Source organism: Euphorbia lathyris, chromosome 2 (assembly GCF_963576675.1).
Source record: "Euphorbia lathyris chromosome 2, ddEupLath1.1, whole genome shotgun sequence".
NCBI classification, from domain to species: Eukaryota; Viridiplantae; Streptophyta; class Magnoliopsida; order Malpighiales; family Euphorbiaceae; genus Euphorbia; species Euphorbia lathyris.
In genome coordinates, this window is record NC_088911.1 from 107,242,267 (window position 1) to 107,265,732 (window position 23,466).

General features: G+C 30.3%; 2 protein-coding genes across 2 annotated transcripts; one reads left to right on the forward strand and one right to left on the reverse strand.

Annotated features, from left to right (window-relative positions):
* The first annotated feature begins 3,610 nt into the window (after window positions 1-3,610).
* LOC136219348 (elongation factor 1-alpha) lies at window positions 3,611-6,372 on the forward strand. Its single transcript, XM_066006729.1, has 3 exons — window positions 3,611-3,764; window positions 4,117-4,587; window positions 5,217-6,372. The coding sequence occupies exons 2-3, from the start codon at window positions 4,126-4,128 to the stop codon at window positions 6,096-6,098; spliced, it is 1,344 nt and encodes a 447-aa protein (XP_065862801.1). The 5' UTR covers window positions 3,611-3,764; window positions 4,117-4,125; the 3' UTR covers window positions 6,099-6,372.
* Window positions 6,373-13,399: 7,027 nt separating this feature from the next.
* Window positions 13,400-18,713, reverse strand: LOC136219350 (3-hydroxyisobutyryl-CoA hydrolase 1-like). The gene is made up of 14 exons (XM_066006731.1): window positions 18,633-18,713; window positions 17,951-18,031; window positions 17,726-17,794; window positions 17,401-17,464; window positions 17,005-17,084; window positions 16,828-16,911; window positions 15,804-15,888; window positions 15,598-15,683; window positions 14,813-14,934; window positions 14,649-14,709; window positions 14,427-14,525; window positions 13,863-13,964; window positions 13,726-13,767; window positions 13,400-13,598 (listed from the first exon to the last, which is right to left on the reverse strand). The coding sequence occupies exons 1-14, from the start codon at window positions 18,669-18,671 to the stop codon at window positions 13,467-13,469; spliced, it is 1,146 nt and encodes a 381-aa protein (XP_065862803.1). The 5' UTR covers window positions 18,672-18,713; the 3' UTR covers window positions 13,400-13,466.
* Window positions 18,714-23,466: the final 4,753 nt, after the last annotated feature.

Below are 23,466 nucleotides of genomic sequence, written 5' to 3' on the forward strand. Positions count from 1 at the left end.
TACTTTTTTTATAGAATTTTAACTAAAGATGAATGTTTATTTATTTTTACAAAATTCAATGATTTGTACTTTTTAGGAATTTTAATACATTTTCATACTCCAAATATTCTGTGAAACAATAATAATAAAATAGCAGATTAATTAAGAAATATATTAGAATATAATAAAAAATCAAAAATTGAATTAAACTATAATTAAAATTAAATATTATATTTACGATACAAAAGAATTACAATATAGGTTAAACAAAAATTGAATTAAACTATAATTAAAATTAAATATTATATCTACGATACAAAAGAATTACAATCTATGTTAAAATGGAAGCAACATCAATATATTATTCTATAAACTATTACAATCAATTCAATATGTTAGATATAAAAAAATAAAATTCGTAAGAATTAGTCACAAATTCATCTTGATGATAATTATTTTGGTTGATGGAATTTCATGATCACCAAATATTCGAATTCAATTATTCATTCTGCTACAATAACCCAATATATCTAATTGAATCAGTTTAAGATGATGATTTCTCATATTTTCATCTCGTAATATCTCATCAAGACATTCGATCAATTTGTTCTTCATTCTTTCACTATATAGAATATCAACCATACTCGCAGATATCACTTATTTGACTTCATTAATATTTTCTAATAATTATATATTCTTGAATTTTGTAAGTAAGAAAAACAAACAAAAGAATCGAAAAAAAATGAAGGGACGAAAAAAATAATTAGGAGAGAACCATCTTCCTCTCGGGTTTTTTTTTTTTTGAAAATAAGAGAGAATGTCGAGACATAAGCGTATAAAGAGGAGAGTGAAAATATTTTTTGCCCATTAATTAAACATTTTATTTTTTCTTAATGAAGTATTAAGTCCATAAATTAATTTTAGTTAAATAGAATTAAATCGCAATTGTAACCACTCAGTACAAAAAAAACGTTTTATAATTAATATGTGAAATTAATTATATTAATTAGAATCATTATGCTCAACATTTGAGAATTTGAAGAGATTCAAATAATAATATTTTCTTAATTAATATTTTTCAATAATTTGTCCTATGATCATATTTCATTTTCATATGTTAAAAACTTTTGAAATACTAACAATTTTATACGAACCATAATATAATAGTTAAAAATTATATAAGCCAATGTTGCAAAAGCAATTATCTCAATATCCATAATTAATGTACATTTTTAGGATTTTGAGCATCAAAATTTATTTTTATTTACCTTGATTTTGAATTCGTATCTAGCATAATCCACATTCTTGAAGAATAAACATCTTATCAAGCGTATTAGACGCTTACAATCTCCTTGTCTAGAAAATTGGGAAAAAATAATTTTTTGATAATAATAACAATAATAATAATAATAATAATAATAATAATATAACATAATTTATATTGAAATAAACTTCATTGTAAGTATAATATTCCAATATCTCTTTAATATTTTATTTAATATGTCTCAAACTTCAATGAACAACTATCGTGTGAAACTTTATATCTATTTGTACCAAAATGCATAAAAATAAAAAATACAATCCATATCAATTAGCTAAACTCAAACAAAAAAAATGAGTGGATTTCAACATGTTCCGAATTAGAAAAATTAATCTAACTTCAATTAAAACTAAAAATTGAGTTCATAAAAAGCCGAAAATCTAAATTTTAGTTAGAGTTAACAATCAAAATGATAACACCTAGGAACATATACTAAAAAAGAATGCAAATATACAAAATCTTTATTTTAGTCATTTTGAAAAATAAATAAATAGAAAAGAAAACATGGATAAAGTAGCGAGAGGTATGGAATCTGGATAACGACAGAAATGGAATTTCATCTCTGAAAGATGAAACTATAACAACAATTGTTTAATAAAAATAAAACAACATAATTGAGAAAGACAAAAATTGAGTTCATATAAAGCCGATAATCTAAATTTTAGTTAAGAGTTAGCAATCGAAACGATAACACCTAGCAACATATACTAAAAAAGAATACAAATTTACAAAATCTTTATTTTAGTCATTTTGAAAAAAAAGACAAATAAAAAAGAAAACATGGATAAGGTAGCGAGAGGTATGGAATCTGGGTAACGACATAAATGGAATTTCATCTCTGAAAAACGAAACTATAACAACTATTGTTTAATAAAAAGAAAACAACAACACAATTGAGAACAAAAATAATTACAACATATGAAAAAAATCAAATAATTACCTTGAGAAACATAAGAATTTCTTGTAATTTTTGACACTTTCGTGTTTTCCGGTTTTAGTTGTTCATGCATCTTCTATTTCTGTCGGATTTCTTCAATTGAAGCTATCAGTTTGAAAAAAAAAAGACAAATAAAAAAGAAAACATGGATAAGATAGCGAGATGTATAGAACCTGGGTAACAACAAAAATGAATCTGAAAGATGAAACTATAACAACTATTTTTAATAAAAATAAAACAACAACATAATTGAGAACAAAATAACTACAACATATGAAAAAATCGAATATTTACCTTCAGAAATATAATACTATCTATCGTGACCAATGAATATAATGGTGGAAGACTATCTATCATGCTTTATATAGAAGTTTATTTGCGACTTTTGGATTTCCTTTGCTTTGTGTTTTTTCATCTTCCCGTAACTCTTGTTTTCTTTTATTATTTTAATTAATAGGCTAGTAATTATTTAATATATTATAAATATCAATTTGTTATTTTTAATTAATTAAATATTTATTTTTAATTAATTAAATATTTTTAATCTGATTTTTTACTACATTGACAACTTATCAAAAAGACCTCTAAAACACTTCTTCTCATTTCTCTCTACTTCCGTAATTATATATAGTATAGATATACAACCTTAATTCATTCAATTCAATTCAATGTATGTCATAAATTAACCTTAATTCAATGATTACTCCTAATCTCTTTAAATTATCCATAATACCCTTTCATATTAATTATCTAATACTCCAAATCGTTCATAAAAACACACCACATAAAATAATGGTTACTTTTAACTATGGAATCTACCTAAATTTATTTATAATTTAAAAGTAAAGAGCAATTTTACTTCTAATATTGATAAATTGAATCAATTTTAGACTTATAAAACACAAATATTTTTGTTTATCATTCTGCACCAATTGCATGACAATTCGTTCTAAAAAAGGAATTCGTGTTTTTTATAATTTAATAATAGAATTAGAACTTAATATTTATAAATTCGGTAAAGTTTTTGAATATTTTTTGTCTAATTCATACAAAAAAGACAGTATATTTTTTTTTAATTTTTTCACATTTCAACATATGTTTGTGATTTGTTGCTGATATGACACACATGTGAAGCGTAGATACCATCATTCATAATCGAGAAGACAGTTTAATGAATTATTTATCAATTTGATCCAATTTATCAACGTTAAAGGTAAAATTGCTCTTGACTTCTAACATTAAGGATAAAATTGTATTATTTTAGACGTTAAGAGTAAAATTGCTCATGAGTCAAAAAGTTCGAGGCTTAACCATTGTTTATATAAATAATTGTAAGCTTGGAACTCAAGAAATGACGCCACAGTGGCAACATCGTCATTTTACTTTAACACAGCCGACCAAGAGGAACCCTAGCTTCATTTGCCACTATATATATAAACATATACTCTTTACTCTCATCTCACTCTCTTCTTCTTATCTTCAGGTTTTGATAAGGTGTTGTAGCCGCCTCGTCAAGCTCTCTTACAGGTAATCAATTTATCTTCCTAATCGCTCTATACGTTCTACTCCCAATACTGCTGTTGTTTAGGTCTGTTTAGATCATGACTTTATCATCACTTCTCTACGCTTCTTAGTTCTTATTTCAATTGTTCCAATTTTTTGCTGCTTTTAAGTTTGGGTAGCTTGATTCTTCATATTACAATTGTTTTTTAGGTGAATTTGTGGTCTGGTTCCCTTAGATTAAGAAGCACGAGGCTATGCTAGTAGATTCAATTTTTACTGTGATTATAGATCTTGATTGCCTGATTTGTGGCTGGGGGACTTTTTCCTTGAGTAGTTAACTGAATTTAGTTGTGAATTTTGTTTGGATGAACTGTAGATATAAAAAATGGGTAAGGAGAAAATTCATATCAGCATTGTGGTCATTGGACATGTCGACTCTGGCAAGTCTACCACTACTGGCCATCTGATCTACAAGCTTGGAGGTATTGACAAGCGTGTGATTGAAAGGTTCGAGAAGGAAGCTGCTGAGATGAACAAAAGGTCATTCAAGTACGCTTGGGTGCTTGACAAGCTTAAGGCCGAGCGTGAGCGTGGTATCACTATTGATATTGCCTTGTGGAAGTTTGAGACCACTAAGTACTACTGCACTGTTATTGATGCTCCTGGACATCGTGACTTTATCAAGAATATGATTACTGGAACATCTCAGGCTGATTGCGCCGTTCTTATCATTGATTCCACCACCGGTGGTTTTGAAGCTGGTATTTCCAAGGATGGACAGACCCGTGAGCATGCTCTCCTTGCTTTCACCCTTGGTGTCAAGCAAATGATCTGCTGTTGCAACAAGGTAATCCCTAACCTGTTACTATTTCTGATTTTGCTGCTTATATTCTTGTGGCCGATTTTCAATAGAGGATATCCTCATAGGACATGTGCTTGTTGAATTTCAATGTATGGAATGTCCAGTTCTATGACGGGTGTTTACTTTGTTGGAGATTTATGTTTTTGCCTTTTGTGGGAGAGATAGCCTAATGGTTGATGGCTCCGGACATAACCCGGTTATTCTTGAGGGTTCGAATCCCTCTCTCTCCTCTTTATATGAACTAACTTCTATTTATTTGTTTCATAATCCCTGATTGGTTTTAACATTGTAGTCCGTCTTTGAGAGCAACTGTCATGTAGTTTGTAGTAGCAGTTCATTGTACTACTATATTTGCTGCTGCTGCCATTAATTTGTAAATGTTTGTGCTATATAGCTAAGCCAATTTCCCGTTTGCTGCTGCTGCTCAGGTAGTTTAACTTAACACATCAATGTTTATGTATTGAGATTTAAATTACCCCCCACTGTTCGCATAATTGTTCATTGGTCCAAGGACAAATTTCTCTTTATTGTAGCTGTTCTGGGTCATTAAAATATTTCAGATCTTATCTTTATTAATTTCGTGGCTTTCTTCAAATCTTCCTCTTATTTTTTAGATGGACGCAACAACTCCCAAGTACTCTAAATCCAGGTATGAAGAAATTGTCAAGGAAGTCTCCTCCTACCTCAAGAAGGTTGGATACAACCCTGATAAAATTCCATTCGTGCCCATCTCTGGGTTCGAAGGTGACAACATGATTGAGAGATCAACCAACCTTGACTGGTACAAGGGACCCACCCTGCTTGATGCTCTTGACCAGATTAATGAGCCAAAGAGGCCATCAGACAAGCCCCTTCGTCTACCTCTTCAGGATGTTTACAAGATTGGTGGTATTGGTACTGTCCCAGTGGGTCGTGTTGAGACTGGTGTTATCAAACCAGGTATGGTTGTGACCTTTGGTCCCAGTGGACTGACAACTGAAGTTAAGTCTGTTGAGATGCATCACGAGGCTCTACCAGAGGCTCTTCCTGGTGACAATGTTGGGTTCAATGTGAAGAATGTGGCAGTGAAGGATCTTAAGAGAGGTTTTGTTGCATCCAACTCCAAGGATGATCCTGCCAAGGAAGCTGCTAACTTCACATCTCAGGTGATTATCATGAACCACCCTGGGCAGATTGGAAATGGGTATGCCCCAGTGTTGGATTGCCACACCTCTCACATTGCTGTCAAGTTTTCTGAGATCCTTACAAAGATCGATCGCCGATCAGGAAAGGAGCTTGAGAAGGAGCCTAAATTTTTGAAGAATGGTGATGCTGGTATGATTAAGATGATTCCAACCAAGCCTATGGTGGTTGAGACCTTCGCAGAGTACCCTCCATTGGGTCGTTTTGCTGTCAGGGACATGAGACAAACAGTGGCTGTTGGTGTTATCAAGAGTGTTGAGAAAAAAGATCCATCTGGAGCCAAGGTCACCAAGTCTGCAGCCAAGAAGAAATGAATGGTGCGGTCTGCAAGTTCCATTATCGCTAGTATGAACATTTCATACTACTATCCCAGTCTTTTAAAATGTTCAATTAGTTATGATTTGATGTTTACTCATCGTCCATTCTCCATCTGTTGTACTCAGAATTGGGTGCTAGACAGGCGGTGGTGACCTTGTGTGGGGATTTATGTTTTTGGGTTTTGCATTTTTCTTTCTGAACTTGTTGAGTTGGATTCTATGTTCTACAGAATTTCATATTTTACAGACTATTGATTTTCTTTTTCTGTCACTGTGTTGTATCTAATATTTTGACGTCCTTGGATTTCTTTTGCGAGTTCATAATATATCATTTCTGGTGGTTACTTTGTTAAAAACAAAGTAACTATAGTGTATCATTTCTGGTGCTTACTTTGTTTTTTGTGCTTACTTTTTTAAAAACAAAGTAAGCATAGTGTTTCCCATCATTTCTGTTTTGCAGGTGGTAGTTGCATTTTGTATACTTTTGATTGAATCTGATTTTAATTACGTGTAAAAATGGGCAACCTGTGCCTGTTTGATTTTACTGTAAGGCAATAGGTATTAGTTGTTTTTTTTCTGTAAAAATGTAACTGTTTTGGAATTTTATCAAATATTTTTTATCTTCCTTTTCGTATTGAAAGGTAAATAGTAATTTCAAAAAATTATATTAATTGCCTTTTCTATAAAATGTAGCTCTTTTGAAATTTTATCAAACACTTTCAAAGATAGTTAAGGTTTATGGATAATCGTTTTCTTCTCTTATGAGAAGAGCAACATACAATCTTACGATTACCTTATTTTTTTGAGAATTAGCCTTCACTTCAAGCGGATCTTCCGACACACGGAATGGACTATTTTTTCTATTATCAGACTTAGCCGATTGGACAGCTAGGATGGAATCGAAAGCATTCCGCTTCACCAAAACAATGAATGGGACTAGACCTCGCTACAAGAATTGACTCTTACGCGAAACTCAGTCTACGTGAAAGCAGAAACTTCGTTTCATCTCCATCCTGCGAAGTCTTCATCCTCTTACCCATTTGTTTAGTATTGAAAAGTAAAAATCAGTTTTGAAAATTGGAATGTTGTACTATTGTTCATCTTCAAAATTCAGCCAGAAAAGATGATGGTGATTGTGGTATTAGAATCGCTTTGTCTTGCAGCTGCATGAGCTTAAATATACATCCCTGTACTTGTTCTTAGAGAAGTCCGACTCTTTTGCATAATTCTCATTGAAGAAAATGCAAAAGTAGACCTGTTTTATGTTTCAGGCTGTGCGCAGTGGGCCTTTCTTCACGAAAATGCTCTCCCAGCCCATTGTTATTTTAGACTGGTTCCAACATCAAATCCTTATCAAGTCCAAATAAACCCACTTTTATATATATATATTAAAAATTAAATTTATATTTAAAAATAAATATTTAATATATAAATTTAATGATTAATATTGATAGAATGGATCGGGTGAATTTGGTTGGTTTGTGCTATTTTTATAAATTTAAATTTGTTCTCGGGTTGGGTTAAGAGTTATATTTTCTTGTACAAGTCTGGCTCACTTAACCGTGGGTAGGATGGATACCTTAACTCGTGAAATATCTATAATCCAATAGTTCATAAAAAAGAACTATTATAATCAACGTATTTAAATCATTTCCTATTTTAACTTTTAAAACAAAATAATTAAGATAATTTAATATTGCCTAAAATAATAAATCACCGATGAATGCGAGAGTCCTAACTTGGAAGAATAACAAATCAAGAGAGTTTTTTTTTAATCCAGTAATTACAGTAGTTTTTTTATGAACCATTAGAATTGGATTATAACCACCTAAATCCAATGGTTAGTGACCAAATACTTCTTGGATCTTAGGTCCATATGATCAGAACTGATGGCATGTATATGTGATTCAATAATGATGATGATGAGTATTAATTGTTGAACGTTTTTGCTTGATAATCTATAAATGAAATGTACGAAAACTATTGTATGCATATGTGGTTGTATTGTATATTTAATTAAGGGTAAATTTTAAAAAAACCCCCTGTGGTTTGATGTTCTTCCAAAAAAACCCTTGTGGTTTGTTAATACAAAAAAAAGGACTGTGGTTTGCGCCGTTACCCCGAAAAACGGAAAATGGCTTAACGGTGTTAAAATACTGACGTGGCACAGGGGTAAAGTTGGAAATTCGATTTTTTTTTATTTTTTTTATTTTTTTTCCTCTCTCTCCTCCTCCTTCTTCTTATTCTTCTTCTTCTCTCCTCCTTCTTCCTCTCTTCTCTTCTCTTCTTCTTCCTCCTTCTTCTTCTTCTTCTTCTTTTTTTCTTCTATTCTTTTTTTTTTAATTTCCGATTTTCGAAGAAATCTGGAAATTTCCGAAATCTAGAAATTTTCCAGATTTCTGGTCCAGATTTCAGGAAATCTGGAAATTTCTGAAACTTAAAAAAAAAAGAAAAAAAAAAGGTAGAAGAAGAAGGAGGAAGAAGAAGAAGAAGGAAGAAGAAAGAAGAGGAGAGAAGAAGAAGAAGGAAGAGGAGAGAAGAAGAAAGAAGGAGAAGAAGAAGGAAGAAGAAGAAGGAGGAGGAAGAAGAAGAAGAAGGAAGAAGAGGAGAGAGAGAGAGAGGGATAAAAAAATAAAAAAATAAAAAAAATTCGAATTTCCAACTTTACCCCTGTGCCACGTCAACATTTTAACACGGTTAAGCCATTTTCCGTTTTTCGGGTAACGGCGCAAACCACAGTCTTTTTTTTTGTATTAACAAACCACAAGAGTTTTTTTGGAAGAACATCAAACCACATGGTTTTTTTTTGGAATTTACCCTTTAATTAACTATTTTATTGAGTTGACAACTCACCTCTTGCCACCGCCACCACTTTTTAGGAACAAGAGATTAGTAACGCTCGCTTCGGATCGACCAGTATGTGGAGTCATTACCATTTAGGAGTTTTCTTTATTTAGACTATCATATTCAAGTTTATGAAGTGTTGAATTTAATTAATTAGATTTTATGTGAATTTATATTTTTTATGGAAGTTTTTAATGAGATGAATTGTATCGTTTCGAGGTTATATTGAATCAAATTTATCACCGTTCTAGCTATTTATGGTTTGTGAAAAAGGTTGTAACAACCTGTGCTAATACCATGGAGATATTGTCCTCTTTGGTATAAATCCAACACCTTGTGCCTCACGGGTTTAAAGCGCGTTTGCATGTATTAGGTTCCCACTTTACTAATAAGCCACAGTCACTCTCTCTCAATTTCCGATGTGAGATTCAGTTCATTCTTGGTCCCATCGTCATCCCTTAGGTTGCTCCTTGCTAAAGACTTCTACCCGGACACCACCCACTCCAGACCCAGTCATTACAACCCCACCAACTTATGTCTGGTTCGTTCCCGAACCACACATCGTACGCATGCGGAGAGTCGACCAATTTGTAACAACTTGTCTCAATACCATGTAGATATTGTCCGCTTTGATCCAAATCCAACACACTGGGTCTCACGCTTTAAAAAATGTTTGCATATATTAGATTCCCATTTTACTAATAATCCTCACTCTCTCTCTATTTCCGATATGGAATTTAGTTCATTCCAATCTTTTCCATCTAGTCTAGTTTAGAATTACAGGTACAAAGGTTTATATAAGGGTCATATTCTAATTAGCTTAATATTTAAGGAGTGTGGAGGTAGTTTATTGATACAACAGTACAAAATTATACCGTCATAAATATACAGTTACAATTCTTTCGTTAAGACAATTATAAAAACTTAAACTAATAAATACTACTCCCTCCGTTTCATAATAATTGTCGTTTTGAGGAATTTTTTTTGTTTCAAATTATTTGACGTTTTACACTTTTCAATGAGCATTAAATGTGTTTTTTCCAACTTTGTCCTCATATAATAAAAGGAAAGAAATTTGTAGAGAAATTTAAATATTAATTGCAAGAGGGTAATAAGGTAATGTTTAACTACCTTTTAGGCTAATTAATAGGTTTCTTAATATATGTGTAGAAACCTTAAAAGACAATTAATGTCACGTCCAGGTCTAAATTTCTAGAATTTATACCTTGATAGTAGTATATATTATAATTATTGGGTGTGTAATTTTTATTTGGTGCTATGGGAAAAGTTTGGAGTTAATTTGATGGTTTTAGGTGTAAATTAAAAGTTTAGGATAATTTTTAAAAGATTATATAAAGATGGATGACCAAACTGGATATTCGCCAGATTTGGATATATATGTATACGAAGAAGTGGGAGATTATCTTTTCTTTTTATTTCATTTTCTTTTCTGCTTCTTTCATTTTTCATCTTCTTCGTCGTTCTTCGATCGTTTCTCTACCGTTTCTTTGATTTACGGAGATTCAATCGTCCGAATAACTCACAATTGGAACTATAGCATCCTTATGTATAAATCTAAATCCTAACCGAAGAGTTTTTGAGTTTCGGCGGTGTTTGGAGGGAAACGTCTTAGACAGAATTTAGATGAGAATTGATCGGGTGTGTTTTCTTCAATTAATAGCCAAGGTAAGTAACTATCAACTATATTTTGAGTTTTATGTATATAGATATATATATTTTTTTTTGAAAGAAAGAGTCACTTTAGGGTTATGCAGGAATTTTGTAAATTGATATTCATGATTTTGATATTTTAGGAATTATGTATATAGATATATATATAATCAAAGAAGTTTCAGAAATTGATATTTTAGGGTTATGCAGGAATTTTGTAAAATTGAGGTTTTTTATGATTTTGCTTTTTATTGTGAAATTACGGTTCAAATGAAGCTATTGATTATGCTTCTATGTGAATTTCAGATTTTACTTGATTATGTTGATTTAAGGCTTAATTTGGTTGATTTACATATATACATATATGTTTTTTTTTGTTCCAATATATATATATATATATATAGTGAATAAAATGAATTTGATGATTTCTTACGAATTGTTTTTGGATTAAGAAATCTGTTGCGGTTATTGTTGTTATTATTTTGGATTGAAGTCCAAATATGATTTTTATGATACAAAAGGGCTAATTGAAGCCAAATGATTTATGGTTATAAAATAGTTTGGAATTTGATTGTGAAAGGAAATTTGAGCACGTTATGATTTTATGATTTTATATCCATCGAGAGTTATCCGGATCGGTGGTTTTATATTTGAAGACCATGTTCAGTGAGGGACATGGCCTGTGTACACAGTCTGAAGACCTATTGGGTATGGCAGCGAAGTGTTGGGTAAGACCATATGGGATAGGCAATGTTAAGAGACGTCTCGACTATATATGTGGTTATGGATTGATACTTAAGGGGAGAAACTCGAGGATGGATACAATGTTTTAAGTTCATTTGGATTATGTTTTCGGTTATGATTGATTTTGAGATAACGTTTTACGTTTGATTAAATACGAGTTGGTTTGATAAAACACTTATTTAATTACAATATTTTATAAGGTTTTGAATTCAATAATGGATACAAGATTATATATTTTTATGGTTTTGGTTTACTACTTTGACTATATTATGAACTTAAGTTTTGAGTATATTTTATAAGGTTTTGATTAAATCCCTTTATAAATGTATATATGTAGATATGTTAAATAAAGTTGGTTTTTATAGCTGGTAGTTTCTTACTGAGATTTTTGTCTCACGTTTTTAAATGTTTTAATGTTTTTAGGTGAGAACGTACAAGATATAGAGAAGGTTACCGACCGTTTAGGCGAAGTTTGGAAGTTGGCTGCTTATTGTTAGAATTATGGTTAGAACTTTGGTATTGCAATTGTATTATAATGATATTTGGTTAAATTGGAGACTCCTAAGTATTGATTATGATCTTTCTATTTTACGCCCGATGCCGATTGAGGTCGTTTAGGGTCGGGTGTGACAATTAAAATGAAACACAGGGAGTAATATTATTTATTTATTATTAACTCTTGCAAAACAAAGAAGAATTTATTGCAATTATCAATTGTCCTCAACCACATAAGTTTTAGGGTAATTAATTTATTAGTCCCTATATTTTGACAAAACACACTGTTTAGTCCCTGTATTTTCAAAAACACATGATAAAGTCTCTAACGTTTTTCTCGATGAACTGTTTAGTCCCTAATATTTTTCTCGGTGAACTGTTTAGTCCCTGCCGTTAGACTCTCATGAAGATTTTGTTTGTCAATTTGGATTTGCGTTCTTCTTTTCCTTTCCTTTAAACTCTAATGCATTTGAAATCAACTTTGAGTGTTCTTCTTCTTGATTTTCTTCTTAATCGTTTAAATTCGTAAGCATTGAGTCTTTTCTTTTTCTTATTCTCCATACAAATAGCTTCTTCTTTTAAATTGGATATCCTCTTCTAAAGTTTGAAGGTAAATAGTAAAGGGTAATTTAGTCATTTCCGAACTCATAAACGGTAAAAAAATCTAACAAACAGACGGAAGGACTAAACAGTTCATTGAGAAAAAGGTTAGGGACCTTACCATGTGTTTTTGAAAATACAGGGACTAAACAGTGTGTTTTGTCAAAATATAGGAACTAACAAATTAATTACCCTAAGTTTTATCAAGTACTTAGACCCCGTTTGATACGCTGTAATGGACATCGTAATGGAATGACCATTATAATAGAGGTTCATTACCATGTTTGATTAGTCATATCATTTTTATCGTAATGGAATCACCATTACATCATTCAATTTTTCTTCGCAAATTTATGTAATGTCCATTACAAACAAAATAGTCATGAATCCACATTACAATTAGCCATTGTATTTTTATTACTAACGATGAAATACGAAAAAAAACATGAAAACATAAAAACCGAAAAAATGCGAAAATGTGAAAAAACCGAAAACGAGAAAAAAATGCAAAAAAACGAAAAACCTGAAAACGAGAAAAAAATATGAAAAACACGAAAATGGTAAACGAGAAAAACACAAAAAAATGTGAAAAAACCGAAAAACGAAAAAACACGAAAACAGAGAAAAATATGAAAAACACGAAAATGGTAAAGCGAGAAAAAACACGAAAAAATGTGAAAAAAAGGAAAAAGACAAGAATGAGAAAAACAACGAAAAATGAAAAAAAAAAAATTGAAGAAAACATGAAAATCTGAAAAATGCAAAAAAAAAAAAAAACATGAAAATTGTATTTAACTAATATAAATATACGTATTGTAATGATAATTGCATTTTATGGATTTTATTAAAATTTGTCCACCAAACATGGTAATGTAATCATGATTCCATTCTATTACATTACACATTTGATTACATTACAACTTTGATTATATTACGTTTGCATTACAACGTACAAGACGAACCCTTAGAAATTAACATAATTGAAATTTAATGTAGTTTTATGAATAGAAATCAAAGTTTGGAGCTGGAAATTGCATGATTTCTAACAGGAAGCTGTAGATATTTCCAATCGTCTTCATCGATTCCAGAGAAACAAATATCCACCGTATTAAACTTCACTAATTCCAGTTTTGAAGGTTCCCACTACTTATTGCATAAATACAATCAGCAAACTTTATATTATAATTGAAAAATATTCAATTTTTATTCATATATATTTGAAGATCCAGTCCAGAGATGGAAATAAAATAGAAAAACTTATAAATCATACCTTTGGTTTTTTGTCTTTATCAAATAGCATTGCTCTTGAACCCTGCAAAATATTCCAGTATTTAATACAATAATTAACTTAATTAAGATTTTAATTATTAGACGTTAAAAACTTCTGTATAGTAATTAATAAACTACCTCAAAAAAATCGGCACTAGCAGTTGTCCGTAAGATATTACAACAAATTGTATATTCACGGATAAGACATTCACTCAAGCTTTGCCTTCTTCCTTCTCTAATCTATAAATTAATTAACACAAATTTCAAAATCAACTATAAATAACCATAAAAAATCAATTATAATAGATAACATTTTATCTTCAAAAAAAAAAAAAAAAAAGATAACATTTTGTTTATTTCATTTTTATTTCATTGATAGAATATAGATTTTTTAAAAAAAAAAATTTGTGCGCAGTGCACTTATATTAAATAAAGAAAAATTATGTTAAAGACAAAAGAAAACCCTCAACCCACCCCACCCCATGTGATTCGAATCCATAATACCCGAGTTTTTATTATTATTAATTAGAATTCTTTTATGATTTACTATTTCTTTATATTTTAAAGAAAATAATTAAATTCTGTTATTTAATGTCTTCCAAATAAGAAATTTACATAGAAAATAGAATTCAAATTTTCTAGAATTTTCATCAAAATAAATAATTCCAGATAAGAGATAAATGAAAATATAAAAATAGTTACCGATCTAAGAGTAATTTTGAGGCTTATTGGACTTCCTGACTTGATGGATTTAATAGCATCAGTAATCCAAGTTTCTGCTTTATTTTTTGCCTCTTGCTCCTGTAATAAGGAAATGGTAAGAATTTATAAAAATAATAATAATTAGGACTAAATAAATATAGATGTGCAAATAAATATTTGAGTAAACTAAGAGTTGGTATTTTCCAAAATCTGTATACTTACAAGGGCTAGCAAGATTTCTTCAATAGAATCTTTGGAGAAACATTTGTTAATTATCTCCAATCTAATTAGAAATACAAAACAATAAATTTCTCATTTATACAAAGACAATAAATAATATCTAAATAATAAATTCAAAATATGAAAATAGAATGAACTGAACATACCTTTTTAAAGAGCTGTTTTCTTTTATGATTGGTTTTTGAGCAAAATTGCTAAGAATTTGATTAATTGATGTTATATCCGGTGACTTTAGCGTTTTGAGTGTATTCTCCAGCAAATCCAAATCCTGATATAGCAAAAAGGAAATCGAAAGAATTAGACCATCATATATGATTTTATCGCTATCTATATTAAAAAAAATTAACTTTCATATATACGTATAACACATAAGAAAATAAAATTTTAGGTCCCTCCAACCATGGACCCTAGGTCGGCGCACCCATGCCTAGACCCAGGACCAGCCCTGACATTAAAATGTTAATTTTAAAAGATTTATTATATTTTGAAAATACAGATTCAAACTTTTCGATAATGTATTTTTGGATTATAACTTTATAATATTTTGGTTTAATACATATGCAGCTCTCTGAACTTGTCATTTTTCATTTTACCTCCTAAACTTAAGGGACAACCTATTAATCTCATAAACTTCCAAAAAGCCATCCAATTTACCCATCTTTTCCGACGTGGCTGCAATAATCCAAGCGCCAAGTCGGAGAGAAGGGATAAATTGGGTGGGTTTTTTGGAAGTTTAGGGGGTAAAATGAAAAAAAAGGACAAATTCAGGGAGCCGCATATGTATTAAGCCTAATATTTTTTCTAAAAATAAAACAATTATCTTTCTTAAATTTTTTTGTTATAAATGTCTTTAATATTATATCACATAAAATAAATTATTAGAAATTATATTAATATTTATTAGAAGAGTAATGCACATGGAGATAATTACTTTGGAGAAAACAAAATGAGTTGCCAAGCCACAATGAAGCATTTCTACTCCATCTAGTCGAGCTCCTGTTACTCCCAAAAATTCTCCTACATAATACATAATTAAATATAATTAAAGTTAACAAAAGAGAGACCATTAAACTTTTTTTTTTTAAGATCAAATAAAAATAAACATATAGTATATATAAATAGAGAGAACAAAGTTACCAAAATGTCCAGGAAGCCTAGAAAGAAAATGTGAAGCTCCACAATCTGGAAATAGTCCTATAGCAACTTCTGGCATGGCAAACACCTGTTTACAATTATACATTTTTTTTAATGAAAACAATTATACATTATTAATTCCTACATTTACAACCAACAACAACAGAGCCTTAGTCCCGAAATGATTCGGGGTCGACTAACATGAACTATCATATGAAACTATTGCAATCAAATCATGTCAGCGACACAAATTTTCTCCCTCCACTCTGTCCTATCTACTACCATATTCTCCTCAATCCCTAATAAACTCATATCACTCTCGATCACCCTCTTCCAAGTTTGCTTAGGTCTACCCCTACCCCTTACCGCTACATCCCTTTGCCACTTAGTCCTCCAAACCGGCGCATCAAGCGCTCTTCGTCTTACATGACCAAACCACTTTAGTTGGTTTTTCCTCATTTTTCTCAATAGATGTAACCCCTACTTTTGTCCTAATTCCTACATTTACGTGTCAAAAAATTCTTATATTTATAAATATTAAATTATTATAATTGTATTCCATGATATTTTGATATGTTAGTATTATTTCAGTACAATATTCCATATGTTTCATATTACATGTCTTTCTAACGAATTATACAGAAATTAAAAATATTAGAAAAAAGACTTTACTGTCTCTTATTTATTGATTCCACTGTGTTTATTTATTGTATAATAAGTCCATTATTCTAATTAATCTCCATAAATCCACGTTTTATAGCAGAAAGAATGTGACTTAATATGTATTTATCATATTAAATGACATGTATTATAAAACAAAAAAAATCTCTAAAAAAGGCATGTAATATAAAACACAGAAAAGTAATATATATAAAATATAAATGTAAATAAAGTAAATAAATTATTACAAATTTTATTTGGTTATTATATTATATTAATAATATTTTATATTGTTACCATTTTACCATGATTTAGCTAATTAATTCATTGCTATTTTGATAAAAAAAAAAAAAAGGGGGTAACTTACAGTTTTTTCAGTGACTATTTTAAACCTTCCATGCAAAGACAGGCCAGCACCACCACCCATCACAATACCGTCAATAAGTGCAATCTTCATGGTTATAATTATATACATAAATAAGAAAAGGTCAAGGTTTTGTTGCAAAATAAATAAAGGTTCATAAAAAATAAATATTAAAATTACCAGAGGTTTTTTATAGGTGGCAAGTAAGTAGTCCAAGTTAAACTGCTTTTCATAAAACCTTGCTCCATAACTCCAATGTCCTAAATATATTAATCAATAAAATCAAATTATTAACAAATCTTTTAAATAACTAAAGTTTTAAAAGTTAATTATTTGTCATATGCTTGTGCTAATTTTTTTTTTTAAAAAAATTTACGCACAATGCGCTTACATTAAAGAAGAAAGAAGAATCTCTACCCCACCCCACCCGGATGTGATTCGAACTCATGAATTCCCTAATCATAGGTAAGCTCCCAACCACAAAGCTAAGATCATATTACACTGACAAGATTAATTATTTGTCATATGCTTGTGCTAATTAAGTGAGAGTAAAATGAAGATAGAACAAAGCCTCACCTGATAGCATAGAAGTAACGATTGCAACAACATCACCTCCAGCACAAAATGCCCTTCCGTTTCCCTATTATTAAAATATAATTGCTGTTTTACTTATACATCATTCTTTATTTATAATAATAGAAACAAAATTGAAATTCAAAATGTTATAATGTATTTGTAAAATAAATTAAGCTATTTTACAATAATTAAGGGACTAAAAAATTATTCATTATTGAATAATTGAAGTAATTTTGGAAAATGCATGGTAATTTATCTAAAATCTCAACAAATTATAAAAAAATTATAATAATAGTGTAGAGGTGAAGTTTGTAATTCTTTCCACCTTGAGAATTACAAATTTAACAGTAGAATCCATTTCAATAGCTCTGAGATGTTTTAATAATTGGAAAATCTGCATCCAAACCAAACATTAAATAAATTGCAGAATTAGTATTCATGTTTAAATTATCATTATAAATAATAATTTTAATTATTTATAAGAATAAAAATAAAAAGTTAAATACAATTCACAATGGATAATTAGAAAACATATCTAAAAAATGCATACCATCTCAGAATTGAGACTGTTTAGCTTGTCGGGTCTATTCAATATCACTTTTTTGCAAAATGAATCTCCTTCAAATAATATCTGCTTCCATCGAACAATAAATATTGATTAGTTTTTTTTTTTTTTTTTTTGCTAAAATTTTGACAGAGTGGGGAATCGAACCTCAAACCTGTCAAGCAAAAGTTCAACACCTTACCACTCGGACCAACCCTCATTAGCATAAATATTGATTAGTTAATTGGACTGTTTTATTTTCTCATTTAGTTTGAAGTGTTTGATTTGACATGTTTTGTTTGCCTTTTACCATTAAAAAATAGCTTTTTAATCCATACTTTTTAAAAAAAATCAGTTTTTTTTTTCCTAATAACAAAGAACAATAACAAATAGTAAGTAAACCAAAAAGGCTTTAGTTTGCAAGACAACTTATTCCATTACAGATCTAAGATTTATTGATAAAGGTGTTCTAATTTCTATAAACATTTAATTGAATATTTTTAGTAGTTATGCCCTAAAAAATTAAAACTCTATATTCATTTCGGTAACCAGTGGATGTTGAAGCCCTTAATAACCACTAGACCCGTCACTGAACTTATTGGATCTCGATATTTAATAAATATTAGTTTATAATATCACTTAGGAATATATATATATATATATTAAATAATAATTAATATCCGTTTACCTGATTAAGCTGTCTATTGAAATTGCAATGGGAAGCCATGGTGATTAAGAAGTTGGTTCTGTGGTTTTCAGTTAAACTATAGAGTTGTTATTGAGATTATGAGACTAATTAGTTTGTTGGATTCATGAATTTATAGAGCAATAATATGAATATATTGCCAAAAGGAATGGATTAATGAATATCAATTAATAATTGACGTCTCTAAAAATAATAATAACTAATAATTGACGTAATGTGAAAACTAACAAACAAAACTATAATGTTTCAGATTACATCACAAATAAAATAACATAGCACCTAATCAAATAATCATATACTAATTGTTTCAGCTGCTTAAAATATAACCAGTAGCATTGTTCAACGCTTCTCGTTTTGGTCCATGAGATAATTAATTAATTGATTTGTTAGTTACATGAAATTTACAAATTGCTGTAAAAAATACAAATGTGATTAATTTTAAATTTCTCGAAAATTTAATAAACTTATATTGTAAATGTCACAGAATAAGATATCCCTTAAGTTTTCTTGTTTCATAATACAAGTTGTTTTATAAAAAAAAAAAACCATAAATAGAAAATTTTATCAACTAAAATAAGCAACTGCATTCTTCACGCTTATACTAGACTTTCCTTGAAACCATCTTTATTGCTTTTCAAATCCAACTCGGCCCAATAATTCACTGATCCGCTATGAAATGATATAAGCCCCTTGTTCTCTCGAAATACCTGATACGACAAAATGTAAAAATTGCGGGGGAGGGAAATAACTCAGCGGTAGAGTGTCACCTTGACGTGGTGAAAGTCATCAGTTCGAGCCTGATTATCTATCTTTAGCTTTTCATATGTAACAATTTCATTATTTTAGTTTTTTTTTATTTGGATTACCTAAAATCTCATTAATTTCACTATGTAAAATAATTTCCCTTGTAATTAGGGTCAGAAGGTTTAGAAGAATTATATTATGTAAAATAATTTCTCTTCGTGTTACCGTTTGTATTAAGTGTTCTATTTATATAAAATATACATGTAGCCCTAACCCTAAATACATCAGATATAAAAAAGTTTAACCATCATTCTCTCTTATAATTTAAAGTATTTAATTAATAATTATCTTAGAGATAAATTTACTATTTATCTCTAACACTCATAAATTGAATCTAAAAAACCGCTACAATTCATTCAGATATTCGAATATGAATTCTTTTTTTATTTGCAACCACGTAGATTTATACATCTATGGACAAAATAAACATTTTTCGCTTTTGCTACAAAAAAGTATAAATGAAATAAGTATGATTAACAGATGTAAATCAGATGGAAAAAGAACTTCGATAAGATGTATAGATTTCAAACTAATAAAAAACTATAAATACTAAGTTAAAAACTAAAATTAGAATATAAATTGGAGGAAGAATTCCTTTAAAAAATTCGGTTCAAAGGTTAAAAATGAAGAAAAAAAAAATTGTGCTTCAGTAGTCTAATATATTGCTTTTTAAAAGAAATTTTTGGTTAATTTGTAAAATTAAGTTGATATATGATGTTTCCATCTAATTTCCTTTTAATCAACGATCTGAAAAAAAAATAACTTCCATCATTCTCATTCTTCTCTTCCCAAATCAAAGTGAATCTACTTTGAGGAGAAAGAAGGAATTTTCCTCCTTCCTCCTCCCACCGGATTAGATTGTGTGTTCTTTTTGTTGTTTTTCTTATTCAGTGTCCATATATTTTACAGATCTCTATATCTGTCTGAATTATATCTGCTCCCAATCATTCTTTTATTCATGTCTTTTTTGGATTTAGCAAGTGCGGAACGATTTATTTTATACGTGGATCAATAGATCTATGTACTCTGATCCGAATATTCGAAAAGGTCTGAATGATGAAGATCAGATTGCAGTTGCTCTTCTGTGGATTTTGATTTCTAAGAAGTATATGTTGCATTTTTTTTTTATGTTTTTTATACTTTTATGAGTTTTTCAGGGTAAATTACACCTATGGCCACTGAGCTTTACCAATTTTCACATTATGGCCACTGAACTTCATTTCTTCCCGGTATGGCCACTGAACTTTACACTTTTTAACACCGGTGGCCACTTAACGTCTCAAAACGACCGTTGACGGCTAAAAATAAAAATCCAAAGTGTTAATGATATTCTAAGGAACTTTAATTCCTCAAAATTTTCGTTTTGAGGTCATTTGGATGTTGGTTGGTTAGGAGAGAGAGAAAGCTCTAAAAAATGTTATTTTCGAAAATAAAAAATGTGGTTTCATGATAAATGTCGTTCTGAACAACTTTAATTCTTGAATATTTTTATTTTGAAGTCGTTAACGATCGTTAACGGTCATTTTGAGAAGTTAGTTAAATTTGAGTGGCCACCGGTGTTAAAAAGTGTAAAGTTCAGTGGCCATACCGAAAAGAAATGAAGTTCAATGACCATAATGTGAAAATGGGTAAGTTCAGTAGCCATAGATGTAATTTACCCGAGTTTTCCATACTATTTATAGTCATTTTCGTACCTTTTTGGTTCTGTTAGGATTTTATTCCTCGTGGTTTTGTCATTGTATTATTTTATAATAGTTTTGTCATTGTATATGTATTATTTTATAATAATAAAAAACATGGTGTAAAACAATTGCAATTTGCGTTAAAATATTTCCGACATTTTGGACTGAATGCTTAGGAGGATAACAGTTCTGTTCTAAGACTGGACATATTCCTTAATTATCATGCGACAATACGTTTTGATGTATAAAGACTATATACTGTATATCCCTTAATTATTAATAGTTAAATGTATACTAAACTTTTATTATTATTTCAAAATGATCATCAATTTTTATTTATCTCAATAAAAAATTTCATTTGAATTATGTTTTAATTAAGTCATTCCATCGACTTCAAAACCTCAAAAGTATAATTAAGATACTGGAAAAGTGACGTGACTACCACATCAGCAATATTCAATTTTCACCGCTGATCAAAACGATATGTGGTTGCCATCTAAATGACTGAAACGACACATGTCAGTTAATGACAAATCCAAGATTCACAAACATATGGTACTTGTAGTAGTCTTGTGATTGATGAGTGCTAAAGTGATATTTTTTTTTTTGTGTTTTTACATAAAAAAAAATTAAAGCCTCATACACAGTTTCCAATAAAAAATTATATTTTACAGCGACCTGTGGGTGCTCAAGGCCCCCTAGACCCATTCCCCGGTGGGAGCCACATGTCTTTTTGGTCATCTAGGTGGCAGTCATGTGTCGTTTCAGTCTTCGGTGAAAGTTGACTAGTGTTAATGTAGAAGCCGCATCATATTTTCAGTGACTTTTGCTCTTGAAATCCCAAAGTGATTTTATTAAGACAAATTTCAAAATTGAATAATTTTATTGAAACAAATTAAAATTGAATAACCATTTTAACTCTTAAAATTCAGTTACCAATGATGGACAAATTTATTCTTAGAGTTTCTAACTAAAATCGATTTTTCGGACAAATTTAACATTCATATATAGCGTGGCATGTTATATCAAATGTAGAGTGAGAAAAACTAGAAACTAAGGGTAAATTACACCTATGACCATTGAACTATATCTGTTTTCACATTATGGCTACTGAACTTCAATTCTTCACGGTATAACCACTGAACTTTACACTTTTTAACACCGGTGGCCGCTCTAACCGTTGACCATCATTTCTTTTACCTTTGACTCTGCTTTTTGATCGATTCTCTCTCTCCTTTCCCCTTCTAAAATCTAAAATACTCATTTTACCCTTAACAAGTTCAGTGGTCACAATTTTAACATTCATCCCCTTCGCCCATTTCTTTCTCTTTCTCTGTATTTTCTTTCTCACTCTCATCCCTAACTCTAGATGTGACTTAACTATGGAAGATTTTGTTTTCGACCTTCTATGAAGGCTAAAAATTTAATTCCCTCACCGTCCCAAACTTCTTCTCTTTGCTCTATCACTCCCTCACCGCATTTAATTCCTCTACTCTCTCCTCTTCTTAATTCAGCATTTCCTTATGAATCCATTCTCCGATTTCAATAATTCCTTAATCCCATCTTTCTCTTCTCCATCTTCTCCCAAATTCCACCCTCCCCTACGTATATCCGATATCATTCTCTGGCGCCGACCAGGATCACCATGATATTCAGACCGCCATGATTTGAATTTGATGGGTCGGTCCACAAGTTTGTCGAGAGGATAAATTGTTCCTCACTCTGAAAAATTGTTTCTCAATGGCTTTCTAGGTTGAGACGGAGTCGGGTGAAAAGGGTCATGGGGGAAAGTGTAAAGATTGAGGAAGATGAGAATCGAGTTGATGATCAGATGGCGAAGGCGAGTTGTCCGACGATTGGCCTGAATGAGAGGAATTTGGTGGATTCTTCTTCCTCGGAGATTGATGGGTTATTTTTCTTTAAACATCAATATTCTCGATGATAAATAGTGAAAGAGAGAAAGAAATGGATGAGAGAGAAAGAAAGGGATGAAAGGTAAAATTGTGGCCATTGAACTTGTCAAGGGTAAAATGGTAAGTTTAGATTTTGAAAGGGTGAAAGGAGAGAGATAACCGGTTAAAAGATGAGCCAACGGTTGAAAAAAAACTAGTCAACAGTCATAGTGGCCACCAGTATAACAAAGTGTAAAGTTCAATGACCATATCAGAAAGAATTGAAATTTAGTGGCCACAATGTGAAAATGGGTATAGTTCAGTAGTCATGGGTGTAATTTACCCTAGAACTAATGAAGAAGACAATCATATATCTTTATTATCAAAATGTGAACACAAAAATGTGTAGTTAGTGGTTATATAGAGTTTGTAACTAAC

Bases quoted from the DNA above. Each gene is read 5' to 3' on its own strand.
- LOC136219348 (XM_066006729.1), top strand. From the start codon at position 4,126: ATGGGTAAGGAGAAAATTCATATCAGCATTGTGGTCATTGGACATGTC. The intron at 4,588-5,216 runs GTAATCCCTAAC...CTTATTTTTTAG, and splicing joins TGATCTGCTGTTGCAACAAG to ATGGACGCAACAACTCCCAA.
- LOC136219350 (XM_066006731.1), bottom strand. From the start codon at position 18,671: ATGGCTTCCCATTGCAATTTCAATAGACAGCTTAATCAG. The intron at 16,912-17,004 runs GTAATTTTAATA...ATAACCATGAAG, and splicing joins CCACCTATAAAAAACCTCTG to ATTGCACTTATTGACGGTAT. The intron at 13,768-13,862 runs GTAGTTTATTAA...AATATTTTGCAG, and splicing joins CTAGTGCCGATTTTTTTGAG to GGTTCAAGAGCAATGCTATT.